At 44.3% G+C, this 15,048-nt stretch overlaps 1 protein-coding gene across 4 annotated transcripts in view; it reads left to right on the forward strand.

Moving 5' to 3' along the window:
* ZNF423 (zinc finger protein 423) overlaps window positions 1-8,996 on the forward strand; it is a 185,392-nt gene extending 176,396 nt beyond the window's left edge. For all 4 annotated transcript variants that reach the window (XM_015640245.3, XM_015640246.3, XM_033517201.1 and 1 more), the window contains one exon: window positions 8,357-8,996. In XM_015640245.3, coding sequence (XP_015495731.1) covers window positions 8,357-8,386 — 30 coding nt within the window. In that variant the 3' untranslated portion in view covers window positions 8,387-8,996. The remainder of the gene's footprint in view (window positions 1-8,356) is intronic.
* The last annotated feature ends 6,052 nt before the right edge of the window (window positions 8,997-15,048 follow it).

Below are 15,048 nucleotides of genomic sequence, written 5' to 3' on the forward strand. Positions count from 1 at the left end.
AAGTAATCAGATGGTGTTCAGTGCCCCTTGCCATACCAGAGAACAGGAGAGAAGTTTTAGGTTCAACTTCCAATTTCCAGGCTTCTGTTGATTTATATTCCCATGGAAACAGTCACTCAGTGAAGCTTTGCCCTATGCATTTTAACTTCTAAAGGTGCTATGTAAAGTGTTTCTCTTTTGCTCCTGGTATTTTTTGAAAAGACACCATCCTGTTCCTATAATAAAGACTCAATCAGGAAATCATTTGGTGTTTAGAGGAGCCACAAAGTGTTCCATAATGATGACTCCAGCCCTCACAATAATGAACAATTAACTGGCTTATGTGATATGATTTACCTTAGATCAAGGAGGAATTAATGAGATAAGATTTGGATTGGTTTCTAAGAAATCAACAATTCATGCTTTTGAGAGGAAAACCCAAGAAGGATTTGTGGAAAACGGTTTACCTCTTGAAAATTACTTTGAAGCGTTGCTTCCCTGTAAGTAGACTGGAAACAGGTCAGCACTGGGGTGTGCATTGGGGTTTTTGGTGTAGCAGAGGCAAAGGAGTGTCCCTGTGGGCAGGAGCTGCTTTCTGTGATTACTGTGGCTTAGGTTTGAAAACAGACTGGCAGTGGGTGTTTGCATTCTCGAGGACAGCTTTGGAGGGTCACTTCAAAGCTGGGCACAGGGCATTGGTGCTGCTGCATGCCGGTTTGTGACACGTCGTGGAGGCGCAGGCGTGGCTGTGACCCCGAGTGTCTGTGGCACCAGCTTCCCAGAAAAACATGGACTGACCAAGCCCAGCTTAAAGCAGCACCATTGTGGGCAGAGCACTGTGCTGGGATCCTGCAAACCATTTTCTGCTCTTGGGATCAGAAATGGCTCTGGAATCCAGTCAGGGAGTATCAGTGGGGCTGAGGAAGGAGTGAAGGTATTCTAAAAATATTATGGTATCATGCACTTCTGACAACAGTAATTAAATCTGTCCCTCTCACTTTATATTTAGGAAGTGTAAGGTTCTTCCCTCGGCTTATTTTTGATCTTGTGCATGGCATACTGGAGACTACAAGTTACAAGGACGCCGATAAATTTGCATTTCTGAGTGAAATTCTCAGGAGCGTGCGGTCCCTTAGGACAGGTATTATTAGCTCCCTGGTTTCATTGGGTGCCTCAGTGAATCACGGTGTGTTTACAGCTAGTTTCTATAACAGAAAGACTCTGGTTATCTCTTAATAATGTATTCCTCTGTGTTTTTTATTTCCAAAGTGCTGTGGTAAGGAGATTTTCCCAAAGGCTTCAGTTTGCTTTGTTCTTCAGCATTTTACCCAGTGTTTTTGGAAGAAGTGTATAGACTTTTTGGTGAGGCATTTAATAGAATACAAAAGGCTATGCAAGGCTTGGGCTGTGCTTGGAGTTCACTGTAATAGGCTCAACTCGGTTTATTCTGAGTTTTAGAGAAGAACAGAGATGGCAGATCTAGAAGACTGATGATACAAAATTATTAGTCTCAAGTGGAAAGAGGAAAGCATGTTAGGTGAGTTTTCAAAGTCTGATTAGGACTAAACAACCTGAATTAGAAGAGATATAAAATTTATAAATCATCTATTCAGAATAACACAGAAACGCCTCTCAGAACTGAAGGATGGATTTGAACAGGCAGCAGCAGCAGTGCCGTAGGGAGCTGAAGCGGAGGCAGTGCAGCGCTGGGCACAGAACAAAGGCCGGCCGGGGCGGGGATGCGGGGCTCTGCCAGGCTCTGCACATCCGCACCCGACAGCTGAGCACGGACGTGCAGCCCGCGGAAAAGACTTATTTACAAAAAGCAGTCAGCGTTTAGGCAGTCACGTGTGGAACGGCTCTCCCTCCCTGTAAATGTTCCGAATTCTGAACCTTCCCTTTGCGCCGGATGAAGGGCCAGGTCCTGGTGACCGGAGGAGCCGGGCAGGTTTCTGGGGATGGCTGAGGCACCCCCGGGTGAGCAGAAACTGCTCCCCAGTGGGCACAGAAACCCCAGGGGCAGCTCAGTCCTGGCACAGAGGAGCGTTTCTGTGTCCCAGTACCACTGAAAGGTGCATTTACCCCTGGAGTAATCACGTGCAGCCATCAGAGTAACTCAGAAGCAGCTATTTCTATTGGAATCAGGCAACTCTGCTTTTCAGCCTACACCAAACCTCCAGGCATATTTTCTTAGACACTCAAAATGATTTTTTTTTTTCCTGGTTCAATAACTTGTAAAGGACAGCTTTCTACCTGCATTTGTTGAAGTGCCATCTCAAAGTGTGCTGACACAGGGACTGACTGACGTATGGCAAGTTATCAGCTGCTGAGAGATGAAGGAAGCCGTAGCACAGGCAGCCGTTGCCTTTCACAAAGGATGTGCCGCCTTTCGTTTGCCTCTACCTCCATTTCAAGGGACTCTTCAAATAAAGAAGGGACATGTGAACCTGTCTTTCCTGACAATTTTTTTTTTTTTTTTATTGCATACCATGATAACTTGGAGTTCACTTGTTACAAGCATTTTATGTAGTGGGTGAAATACCAAGGGAAAGGAAAGAAGTAATACTGTGCTGCCTGAAAAACTATGATCTAAACATATAAATGTCACTGGGTAAGTTACCTGAAACAACTGGAAGGGCAATTAACACCTGGTTTTATGAGAAACATTGGTTACCACTATCAGTTTTAATGAAGTGTATTAACTAAATTGTGTTCTGAGTATTCATTCAGCCCTGTTTATGGCACACTCTTGAGTACATTTACTGTTTGTCAGAAGTGCAAACTAGTGAACATATGAGGCTTTAAGACAGGCCATCTGTTAGTCTTAGACCCTTGGATAATTGTCAAACAGTTCTAAAAATAAGCACATACAAACTGCAAGGGGGTGCAAAGGTGATTTTTCTTTAGAGTCTGATAGCAAAGGGAAAGTAGCAACCAGAAATTAAAATTAAAAATAAATAGTTTTATCCTGTAAAGCAAGCTTGGTCTCCTCTCTTTTCTTTCTTTTTCACTTTCCCTTCCCACCCTCCTCCAGTGTGCCTTTTTTTTTTTTTTTTTCAATTTAGCTTTTTTCCACTTACTCTTCTGGGTCATGGCATCCCTTGAATGCCTCTCCAGTTTAGGATTAGAGCAGCACCAATTTAAGGCTCACAGCTTTCTGTAGAGAGCATAATCTCCAATGGCTAAAGCAAGGGTCATCTTGTGTCCTCTGCCTAAAGTAATCCCTTTATAAAGTCAAGGCATAAAGATTTTTATCTTTATGGATTGCAGTTAAAGGGAAGTAGTACCTGTTCACATACATGTGTGTGCTTATGGATATGTAATGAGTAATAACAGCTGAGAGATTTATTTTTGGACCAGTTTGAATTCAAAAGATGCAAAACATTGGAAAAAAGATTGCTGCAGATGGTATTTCGTAAATATTTAGACAGTCTAGCTTATGTTTGTAGCAGTTTGGAGGTTTTGTTTTGTCTTTTTTTATATATATGTTCAAATCTGAGGCAAACCTTTGCTTCAAGTCAATGCTTGAATCTGAGGTTTAGTTTTTGTCTGGCAAGCTGTGCATGTTGGCAGTCAGTGGAGGCAACACTTCTCCTGCTCCCCAGCCCTGCTCTGTAAAGGCCAAAGGAGAGAGAATAGGGAGGAGGGGACACAGTCCCAGTGCTCCCCAGCCATGACCCTGATCTCTGGGCTTGAAGAGGTGATAGAAACCTGAGCAGAGGTGGGGAAAGACAGAGAGAAACTACCTGGGCTCTTACCTGGGTCTAGAGGATCCCTCACACCCTGAGAAAAAAAAAAATTGGATTAATAGGTCACCCAATGGCTAATTACCAGTTAATTTTCATGTTGGTTGATTGTCACATGAATCTGTGATCTCAATAGTTCCTACTGAAATTATTTGAGGAATAGTTTCTATTCATTTCAGCAGCATTTGGAAGAGGAGGGAGAGGCTTTGTAGCCTTTCATCAGAGTCCCAGTCTCTGTGTAACACTGCAAAAGGCTTATGAATGTCACCTGAGGGTGGTGGGCATCACCAGCCGTGTTAGGCCATTTCTTAACCTTTTTATAACATATGGTCTTTTAGGGGTATGTGCTCATGCACATAGACAGTGTATTTGTAAATGGCTGATAGAAAATGTCTAAATCCATAACAGATGCACAATGGCACTATATACTGGATGTGTTATGGCCCCAAACCATTATCACACCCCTCACAGTTGCATTTTATTTTTTTCACCTGCTCCTGTGTAGTACACCTGTGACTTGTTGGCAGTGAGTGTCGTTGCAGTGTGGGAGACTCCCAGCTTGACTGCCTGGCTTGGAGCTTAGCTCCATCATGTGCTGCTTTTTGTGTGTGTGTGCTTTTTCTCCCAATCTTTATATAGCTAGTGAGAGTTCTTTGAACTGTTGTAAGTGATCATCTTTCAAGCCTGATGCTTTCCTTCTTGATACAGAGCTTTGAAAATGGAGATTGTAATGCCAGTTTTCATAATCACACATGTTAAAAAAACAGAGAAATATTCATTGTGGATGTCCTGCACAAATGGCTTGATCTGCATCCAGAGGGCAGGCAGGGGGTGTCTCCAGGGAAGAACTGGAGAGCAATCAGTATCTACATGGACAATAATCAACCATTCTTTGAAATCTTTTTATTTCCTGCAAAACCCATCGCCCAGTTCCTTGATCACAGACACTTCCATAAATGGTTCATTTGGGGATTGTGCAGCCAGTAGAAAATTCCACTTAAACACTGCAATAGCCCCAAGACTTGGGGTAGTTGCATTCTTCCCACTGACGTAGCTAATGGAATTGCTATCCATTTTGCATTATTATTAAGAAAAGAGAGATTTTCCAACCTTATTCTATAAATAAGCTGTGACTTACTTGATCTTGACAGGTGACTTAGTGCTGCTGTAGAGTTTTCCAGCTGCAATAATGTCTCAGAATGATGTATTCAGTGGGGTATCAGCTGTGAGCCGTGCCTAAACCAGGGGGTCTAAAAGGAGCTGGGAAGAGCCATTTTTCCTGTTCAGCTTCCAAATGATGTCGTGCCTCCTGCTGGCCCCAGACAGGCATGTGTATGGATGGCCTTGGAGCTGGTAGGCATGTGCACACACACAGGAGTGTTCCTGGAGGGCCTGCATTTTTGTGGCCGCTCTATTTTCCTCTGGAAACCACCATTAAGTCTTTCTTTTTCCTTTTTTTAAAAAATTTAACTATAATTTCTGGAGTTGAAAAATCACACCCAAGCTGCTTTCAGCCAGCCCACCCTCCTGCTGGAAAGGTGGGTGAAGTTTCCATAGACTGCTTAGGTAGCAGCACTATCACATTTTTCAAAACATTTGCTTCCTTTCAGTCTTTACTATTTCCTTCTGCTGCCTGGAACAGCCCAGTGGCTCCATTGGGGTCAAAACTGTTCTTACTAAGGCACAGGGCATTCTTAGTACTTGATTTTCAATTGCTCCAAAAATCTGGTCATCAGCCAGGGGAAATTTCTGGGTATGGGCACATAAAAAAGTGCCCAATAAAGGTATTTAAAAAACCACGGGTCAAATACAGAAAACACGTGTGAGAGAAGAGACATAAGCCCTGAATGCCTCAGATGCTTTCAGACATCTGCAGAGCACAATTCCAGTGAGCTGCAGATGCACAGGGCACAGAGAGTAGAAGCAAGAAGATAAGAAATGCAAATTGCTAGTAGTAGGAGACAAGTTGCCAGACTATTTTTTGGAAGGCATGTTTTGAAATACATTTTAGTATGTGAGAAACTGGGTGGCAGAGGATGCAGAGAGCTTCTCATGAGACTTTCACACACAGTGGTGGTTATGCAGCCTTCACCCAGTGACCCACTGGTGCCTGGATGTGCAGGGCTTGGCATTTGTGCCCATGGTTTGAGCAGGATCTGCTCAGAAAGGTGGGGAAGGATGCAGAGCACACAGGCTCCTGTGTCTATAGGCATTACAGACCTGTTTGTGAGGCCCTGTGTAAAACGTGGCTCTATTAACTGCATGGTATGGGCACTAGCCAGCATATTGATTGTCAGTAATGCATGCACAGGGAATAAATGGTACATTCCCAAGATAGTAAGATAAAATCAAGATTTGCATATGAAAAATGTAATTTTTTAAGTCCTAGCCCTATGGTACAGCTGGTTTCTCAGCTCCTGCCTGGCCCAGCTCTAAATGTCTGCAGTATTTTAGTACAATCTGTTCTTTTAACAAATTCTGACCCGAAACCCTGTGTATTCCTTGTATTGGGAATGTATTAGCTGATGTTTGAGAGGGAGGGCTCACAATAAAAGCTTCATTATCAGATTTAGAGCCACATACCATTCCTTTATTGACCTGCCTGGTGTAATCAATGCAGCAGCCACACAAGTTTGAAATCATGTTCCCTGACTGTAGGCTGTGCGTCATGCATCCCGTGCTGATTGTGCATTATCTTTTAAATGACACTGCCTAACTAAGTATGGATTTGTCTACCACGAATAGCCCTTCTTTCAATTTGAAGATGGTAAACCTTTTGGGTTTTTTATTGATATTCAGGATGACCTAAAAATAGAACTGTAATGGAAGTGCACAAGGAATGGCCATTGTTAAAATGCTGAGGAGTGTGTGAGCACAGAGGAGCCTATGTATTCTTTCACATTTTCATGCTTACCCAGCTAGGTTTAGTGGGCAAGCTTCTCGTCAATGCTGCTATTGTGTGCGCAGGGCTCCATCCATCCTTTTCCATAAAGTCATTGTTAGACTTGAGAATAACATCCAGCACTGCAAAGGTCATTCCTTCTTAAGGCCAGGAAAATTTCCATGTATATCAAAGGAAAAAGCCATTGAATTTTGTGTTTGGTGATGTTAGATTGTCTAAAAGCAAAGCAGTTCCAGCTGTCAATTCACAAATTTCTGATTTGTGCTTCTGCATATTCAGTGTCACAGGCAGGGGTGTGCTATGCTGAAGCAGCTCCTTTATGATTTTCCCAGCTGGTGTTTCGTTCCCAAGGGCTCCATCCGTGGTGCTGCCCCGGGGTGCCCGGCTCCCGGCCGGAGCTTCGGCCGTGGTTCGGGCCGGCGGCAGCGCTTCTGACACCTGGCGGCCGCGGGCTGCGAGCGCACGGGCACGGAACGCTCCTGCTGCCAGCGCGGTCAGCCCGCTCCGCCCCGCCGCTCCGCCGGGCACGGACAGCTCTGCAGAAAGCGGGGATTGCTCTTTTAGCCTCAACACCATGTAGATGTGGATAGGGTAGGAGGGCCAGATGATTTATGAAAAGTTAAAATATCTTACTTTCTTTTAAAGCTTCATTACTGTAAATAAATAATTAGATTCAAAATTCATTTTGTGTTTAAAAACTTCTTCAAGCTGGCGGACTTGCCTGGCTCTGTTATTAGGCAGATGGAGACTAGGGAAATTGCCTAGGCTTGAAATAGCACAAATGAATTTTTATATTTGGGGATGCTGGGGACTCAGCTCAAGAAATCCTCACCATGAAGCACTTCTCTAGTTGCCCAAATAATTGGATAATCATACAAATAAAGCTGAGCTTATGTGTAGGACTGGGGTTTTAGTCAGAACACAAAATGTAGGTGAATTGGTACTGCTCTAAAAATACACTTCCGAGGTTGGCTCCACGATTTATTGGCTCCTACACAAAATGGCAAGACAGGTCAGCATCCTCTGATGTGAGATACTGTGATGACATTGAGGCTATTACAAATCTAGCAAAAAGAAAAAAAGGGAACAAAAGAGACTCTAAACTGCTGAAAGAAATGTGTAGAGAAAAGTATATTCTTTAAAGAGATTTAACTTCTGGGTTACATGTCCAGCCTTTTTTCTGCTGGGAATATTACCCTGGTGCCTGAGCTGGCGGTTCAGCTGTTATTGCCGAAGTATTTCTTGGACTGGGAAGTGTGTGTCACAATCTGGTGTCTCTTGCTGCCAGTACTTGCACCCGGTATGAGTGAGAATAAAAGAGTAAAATATGGCAAGGGTTCCCTCACAATTCAGATTTTTATTTTTTTTAATTGTTACGGTGAAGGGAATCCCTAAAGGCAGGGTTTTTTTGCCCATGAAGTTGCCATTTTCTTTATATGTATTGAAAGGAGGAAAAAAATAAAAAGGAAACCTTCATGACTATACTTGGCTTGTAGCATTTTTTTTTTTTTCTAAGTTCATGCCAGCATTAACAGATCTGTCAGAACAAAGCAAGTATGTCATATTGGCAGCTGTTACTTATGAGTACTTTTTCTTTATTGCATTTTGTTTTGTAATAATTGAGAAGCTTTTATGTTGAGCTCTGCATAAATGGTACTGAGTGGGAGGGTATGGGCATGCTTTCTATTATTCTGCCCCTCATGCATGTCTCCTTTTTTCGTCTTTCCAGAACCACACATTGAGCCAGCACGCACAGTGAGCCACTGGCACTACAGGACACCTCTCTGCAGAAGACTTGACGGTGGCACAGTGGGGAGGACCATTTGAACATTACATCCAATCAAAGTGTCATTTGCAACCCAGATGTAAAACTCTAATGATTTGGCCATGAGGCGCTGCTATTATAAGCAGCTGGAAATGAATATTAATGGAAGAGATTAAAAGTATTCCATGCTCAGTATTTTTTATTGTCCTGCTTCAGCTAGTGTACTTTAGAGCTTCTGCTTCTGACTGAATTTATAGTGTTAGATAAATCTGCTTTGATGCTGTTGCCCTTTGTTGCTTCTTGTATTATATTGATAGTTAAAGATTAGGTGTGATTTTTTTCTTTTTTGTTAACTGCTTTTTAATTGCAATTTTAGGTAACTGTGCATTGTGATGTGATTGCTTGGCTATTGTCTGAATATTTCTTTTTAATTTTTTAATTAAAGACTAATGCTTTGATTGGATTTGCCAGTTCACCGGACAATGATTAAAACTATGTAATGAATATAATCGGTTTCAGTGCAACTGGATGGTCTGCTTTATAAATGTGACTTAATCTGATTGCAATAACTAGTACAGTTCAATAAAGGGAATACATGAGCTTAGCCTCAGAGCTTGTCTGTCTGTCAGTGCCCCCTGCATTGCTGCTGCTGGGGTTGCTGAATTCAGTGATCATTCACCTGATGGCATAGAGCACTCTGCAGCCCAGAAGGAGGGAAAACAAAAGCCATGGTTCTGAGACTGGCATTGTGTTTGCTTCTGGATGTACCTCCCTGGCTCCACGGTAGGTTGAGGAGAGGTAAGAACGTGTACTATGAACAGATATTTCTAGCTTGTAATACTCGTTAATATTTTAATTTTTTCAGCAAGAATGGAGGGACCAGACCTATGGCTGCCTTGACCATATCTCTGTGCTTCTTTGTTTCAATACCAAAAAAAAAAAAAAAAAAAAAAAGTTTCTGCATTGTGTACAAATGCACAGACACTGGATCAGGCCTTGCAGACCATGGTAGGAGGCTGTGTATTTTAACCATGTGGACCTCCAGACCCCCAGGTATTGTAGCTCTGTGTAAGTGCCATACGTCTGACACTGGAAACTGGCATCAGGCAGCCTAACAGAGCCAATTACCAGGCTTTCTTTTACTCTTTTTAAACTTATGGTAATGAGCTAAGTTATATCTCCAATCAAGAAATAGTCATTTTAAGGACCATGGACACCTCTGGAAAGTTAGAAAGATACGGTTCTCCTGATGTCTCCTGCTTGAATGAATCATAATCATCATGAAAGATATTCAGCAGCTGTGACAGCTGAGATGATGTGGTTACCCATATCCACAAAGTGCAAGGATTTGCAAGACTGTGGCATGGGAACACACACAGTCAGAGCCTTTCAAAATCTCTGCGCTGAACTAGAGCACAACTGGTAGTCATTGGGCCATGTCTGGGCTTGGAGCATGTAAGTGAGGTTTTGTAGGAAACATGTTTTCACAGACATGAAGTCAATGCCTAAATTAGTTTATATAGGGAGCTTTTTTACAAGTACAAGGGTGGCACAGCTTGTTGATGCTGTAACCCATGTTTTCAACAATTTAGATCCCTGTTGATGTATATAGTCCTGTTGCACACACAGGGTTCCTTCAGGACAGTAAGGGAAAGCTACAGTTAAAGCACAACTTTGGTCACAACTGAAGTAGGGTCATCTCTACAATAGGAGGCACCAAAGCAGTCCTAACTTAAAAGAAGTTACAACTTTCTCAAAAAAAAAATAAATAAAAAAATCTGTTTGAGACAAATGATAGATGGTTTTTATTCTACTGAAATAGCGTTGCATGGAAAGTCAGAGTTTAGGCTCAAAATGTGGCTTGTGATAAATTTATGAGCCCTAATATAACAAAACTAGGAATGACTTTTCTTAATTCCAAAGAGGACAGTTTTGTTTGCATCTAGATTATTCTTAGCTCACTGTTTCTTCATCAAAATCACACTAAAATGATCCATTTCTGAAAAAGAGTATTAACTTTCAACCTAATTATTTCTCTCTAAACCACGGAACAGATGTTTACAGGCTGAAAAATTAGTTAATGAAATCACCAATTCATTATTCCTGTTCATAATATAAGCATGTTCTTAACTCAACTGTACTACTTTAAGATGGGAAATGGAAAATGCCTTGTAGTACAGGCTCATAGACATGCCCTTGCAAGAAAAGCTGGGAATGTACAGCAGTGGAAAGAGCTCATGTGCCATCTTCTCCATGCTAAAAGAAGGTAGTAGGTTCTTACAATGAAGATATTGAAAAAGGAGGCTCTTTGCCTGACACTGGCTTGAAATGATGCTGGATCACTTCTGGGCAAGCCTTCAGAAATGAAAAAGATGTAGGTTTCTATCTTCAGGAAAAAGTTCTGCATTGTGAATCCCAAGAGTTGAACTGATGCAACTCGGAGAGCTGTCTGAGTAGTGCTGTACTGAAGCACACACCTTTGAGCATCTCCCTGCTGACTAGTTAAAAGTAGGTGCACAGTCACTGTGCTGAGATGGGGATCTCCCCACGTGGGGATCCTATTTGGAGCTGCGTATTTTCCCCAGATGTTACTGGAAATGTGGGCATGGGTCAGGGTGCTGGGGTCCTGCTCAGTCCAGCAGTGCCAAGCAGTGCTTAAGTTCATGTTTTATCTGCCCCGAACCCTCACCATGCCAGAGGAAAGGAATAGTTTGGTTTTCCACCCAGCCTTTCAAAGGTAAGAGGCTCCAAAACATAAGGGCTGTGGTCCTGCTTCATCTTCATCCCTTTTGGCATATGAGTCTCACTCATAAGCAACCCAAGTAAGGTTGGAGAGAGTGGATGGATTGTGCCCCCAGGGCTGGGAAAAAATTACCTGTGGTCCTTTTCTGCTTTTACAGTATCTGGGTAATTAATATTTGAACACCAATGGGCCACTTCTTAAAAATATTTATTTCCTTAGACAGTATGTGCAAATGTGCAGAATGCATGAATCTATTGGGTTGTTTTGTGGTATTTTTGAGATAACCAGGTCCATATGAACATTCATCATTACATGGCAAGGGATGGTGCTGTCTTGATAACTGCTTTCTTAGGGGCCAAAGAAATCCAGTTTGGGGTGTGGGGGTGAAAGCTACTGCAAAGATGCAGAGGGAGAGGCACTCACTCTTCTGTTCTTGTCATGGAGCTGCATCTGTGACACACGGGACACCTGCAGCTCACAGAGGTGATCCTTAGCCTATTCCAGGGTACAGGACTGATGTCTGACCCCGTTTTCCAAGGCCTGAGCCTCCCCAGGCAGGGCTGTGCCAGGCAGGGCTCCAGGGGCAGAGCTTTGCAGCACAATGTGGGGCCTTTGTCTGGTGCTTCCTGTGCCGCTGGTCCCACTGGGGAGCAGGAGCAGAGCAGCCCTGCACTGGTAGAAAACAGCTTTGCTGCCATAGCTGCAATCACACCAGGGAGTGCTTTGCCAGGGTAGTATATAGTTCCTGTATCAGTTAAAAGCTCCTAGGGAAAACAGAGCCTAACTGCAGGTGGAGAAAAGATAATATCACAGCTTCTGGTATGTCTGAGGTTTTACCCCCTTTTTCTTAGTGGCCAAGAAGAGCTGCTGAAGGCATTTCGAAACAGTCAGAAATGTTGGTTCCAAAGGCAGCTATATTTCAATAGCTCTGACGCATTGAAAACAGGCTGGAGAGCCTTTCTGTAATCCCTGTGATGTTTCCCTGCCTATCTGTGTAACTTGCAGCTCCTGTGTGGTGGTGGTGCAGACAGGGTCTGGCACAGACTGTTCAAGGTATGGGCGACATGGATCGCTCACAAGTAAGTGCAAACCAGAATTGCTGGAATTCTGGCTGAGGATGGGCTTTAGGCAAAATTCACTTTATAAACCAAGTGACATTAGGACCAGTACAATGTTGGAGATCATGCATAATTCTAAATCTGTAATGAAATGTCATACAGACAGTTTAATATCTTCAGGTTTAGAAAAATACTGAAATATAAATTAATATAAACAATATGTTAACAAAGGACTTGTATTTGTAGCAGACTGTGAGCCCTTATGCACTGAACGATCTTTGCATTTTGCTTTACTACATACCCACATATCCAATAAACATTGAAATACTTAGTTAAGTAGGAACCAGCACCTATTGTCTGCATAGGCAGCTTTACACATTTGTGTTCTATTCAGTCTTTGTGTATGTTTTTGTCTGATCCATCACCTTCAGGAAGGCATCGCCACCTTTGGTCAGTTGCCTCAAATTTAGGAAAAAGCAAGTGTTTAGCCAATTGCCTTCCAGAAGAAAGGCAGACAGAAGAAATTTGAGGACCATTTGAGAGTGTGAGTAACTGATTACTTTGTGCTGGAACGTCTGGATTGGTCAAGATCACCGCACTGAGCAGGGAAAAGTCAGAGAGCTGAGGGGCATGTTCCTCCACAACCTTACTGCCCTCCCAGAGGAGTTAATTCCACCCTGTAAATCTGCACATTGCATGTCCAAATTTATCCTACCAACGTCTTAGACTTGGATTTGGTGTGTTTATCTGGCTTTTAATGTGTAAATCACTCTCATCTTCACTGTATGAACAGTGAAGGCTTTTCCCTGGTCTGCATAAGCAGTCTCTGTGTTTTGGCCCACACCCTAAAACAGAGAGGTTTCTACAATGCCCTCTCCTCCAAAAGCATCATCTAGGTTTGGCAGAGGTGCAGAGGGCAGGGGTGCCGTGTCGCTGTGGAATGTTGTCAGGGATCACCAGGGCAAGAACGGCCCCTGCAAGTGCTGTCCTGGCTGAGAGCATGTGAGCCCGACACGTGTATGGCCACAGAAACCCAGATGGTGGGAGCTGCCACAGCCACGGGGCTTTGGAGCCGATGGGAGCACAGTGTGCTCTTCATTGCTTTGTCTTTTTTCTTTTCTCCTCATTTTTGCCCCTTGTGAAATGCTTCGTTCTTAGTTTTGTCTTTTTATTACATTCCTGTTGTCCTAACAACTGTAAGGTCCCTCTCCCACAAATGGAAGGATATGCCTTTTGATCTGTGTATTTGTGAATTATTGTTACTTTCCTGACAAAGAAGAACACCAAGGAGCATCTTGGCAGATTAGGTGACAGAGGGAGTCAGGAGGTGTCCAAATGAGAAACACCGAGCCCCCCGAGAGAGAGACAAGACATTGACTGATCACCCCTCAGGCTGCTCCAGATCGCGGTGTGCGCCGCCCTGAGAACCAGCTCGGTTTAACCATCAGAGATTTTCCTTTTCTACGGAAAAAAAAGCGAAGAGTTCCCCTATGGGTGCCAGGAGGAGGGGGCCGGGGCCAACCTTGTGCGGCTCTGCCCCTCGTCGGGCCCCGCGCCGCCGGCCCTGCCCGTGCCCGCGGCGCTGCCCGCTGCTCGCCGCGGCTGTCCCCTGCCTTCTGTGTCCTTCTGCCATCCGCGGCCATCTGTGTGCCCGCGGCGGGGGTCGCTCCCACACGGCCCCACTGTCCCCCGCCGCTCCCGCACGGCCCCACTGTCCCCCGCCGCTCCAACACGGCTCCACTGTCCCTGCGGCGGGGCCCGCTCCCACACGGCCCCATTGTCCGCGCGCGGGGCCCGCTCCCACACGGCCCCACTGTCCCCCGCCGCTCCCACACGGCCCCACCGTCCCTGCGGCGGGGCCCGCTCCCACACGGCCCCATTGTCCGCGCGCCTCGGCCTCCCCTCACGGCGGGGATCTGCTGCGCCGCTGAGGCGCTTCGGGGCGGCTCCTTGGATTTTGTAAATCGAAACTTTCATTCTGTTTTCTGGAGCGGGTGAGCTCCGCGATGGACGCGAGCTCTCGGCTGCCGGGGACAGAGGCAGACAGGCTCGGGCAGCTCTCGGCTCTGGGGGGTTTTCCCACCCTGTGAAATCTGTGGGTGTCACAGCTGCCCTGTGAAATATCACGCTTCAATCCTGCTTCTGAGTGCTTTAGGGACATCAATGCCTCTGGGTAAGGTGATGCTGTGATAGCGTTTACACCGTTTTACCCACACTTGGCTCTTACCTGCTTTGTCTGTCTTTCTAGCACAGTGCACTAGTTAGGCTGCTCTGGCAGGTTGGGGGGGCAGTGCTGGGTATTACTGAATTGTGAGAGAATGTACAGACCAGACGATTTTCTGGATTTTACTTCTCCTGATGTTCCCAAATATGTGTTAGCATTTAAGGCCCTGTACAGCACTGATGGTATCCTCAAAAAGAAGGGACTAGAGAGTTAGTGGGTGCATGGTAGGACTCTGTGAGAAATCCTGCTAGATCATCACCTCTTGAAAAAAAAAAAAACAAACTTTTAGCCCCAAAAGCTTTTTGTATCAACTAAAATCTTGCTTTGAACTTGAAATTATCTGTGTCTTCAGTTTTACATGACTGGAAGAGATACCTGTCCCCCCATGTGATCCTTTTCTAGCAATAAATGAGCAAGCAAAACAAGCCCTCCAAGCTGTATGTGCAGAAACTGTGTCCCAGAGGCGCTGGGCTCTTCCTCACCCAGCCTTTAATTTAAAGGAAAGGGAGAGAGAAAAAAAACATACTTTTTTTTTTTTTTTTTTTTTTCCTGGTTGGAAGCAATGCAATAAATAAGTGCATCTTCTTCCAGTTGCAATTTATAGGCACTGTTCCTTAAGAAATTGGTTTCT

Source organism: Parus major, chromosome 11 (assembly GCF_001522545.3).
Source record: "Parus major isolate Abel chromosome 11, Parus_major1.1, whole genome shotgun sequence".
Taxonomy (NCBI): domain Eukaryota; kingdom Metazoa; phylum Chordata; class Aves; order Passeriformes; family Paridae; genus Parus; species Parus major.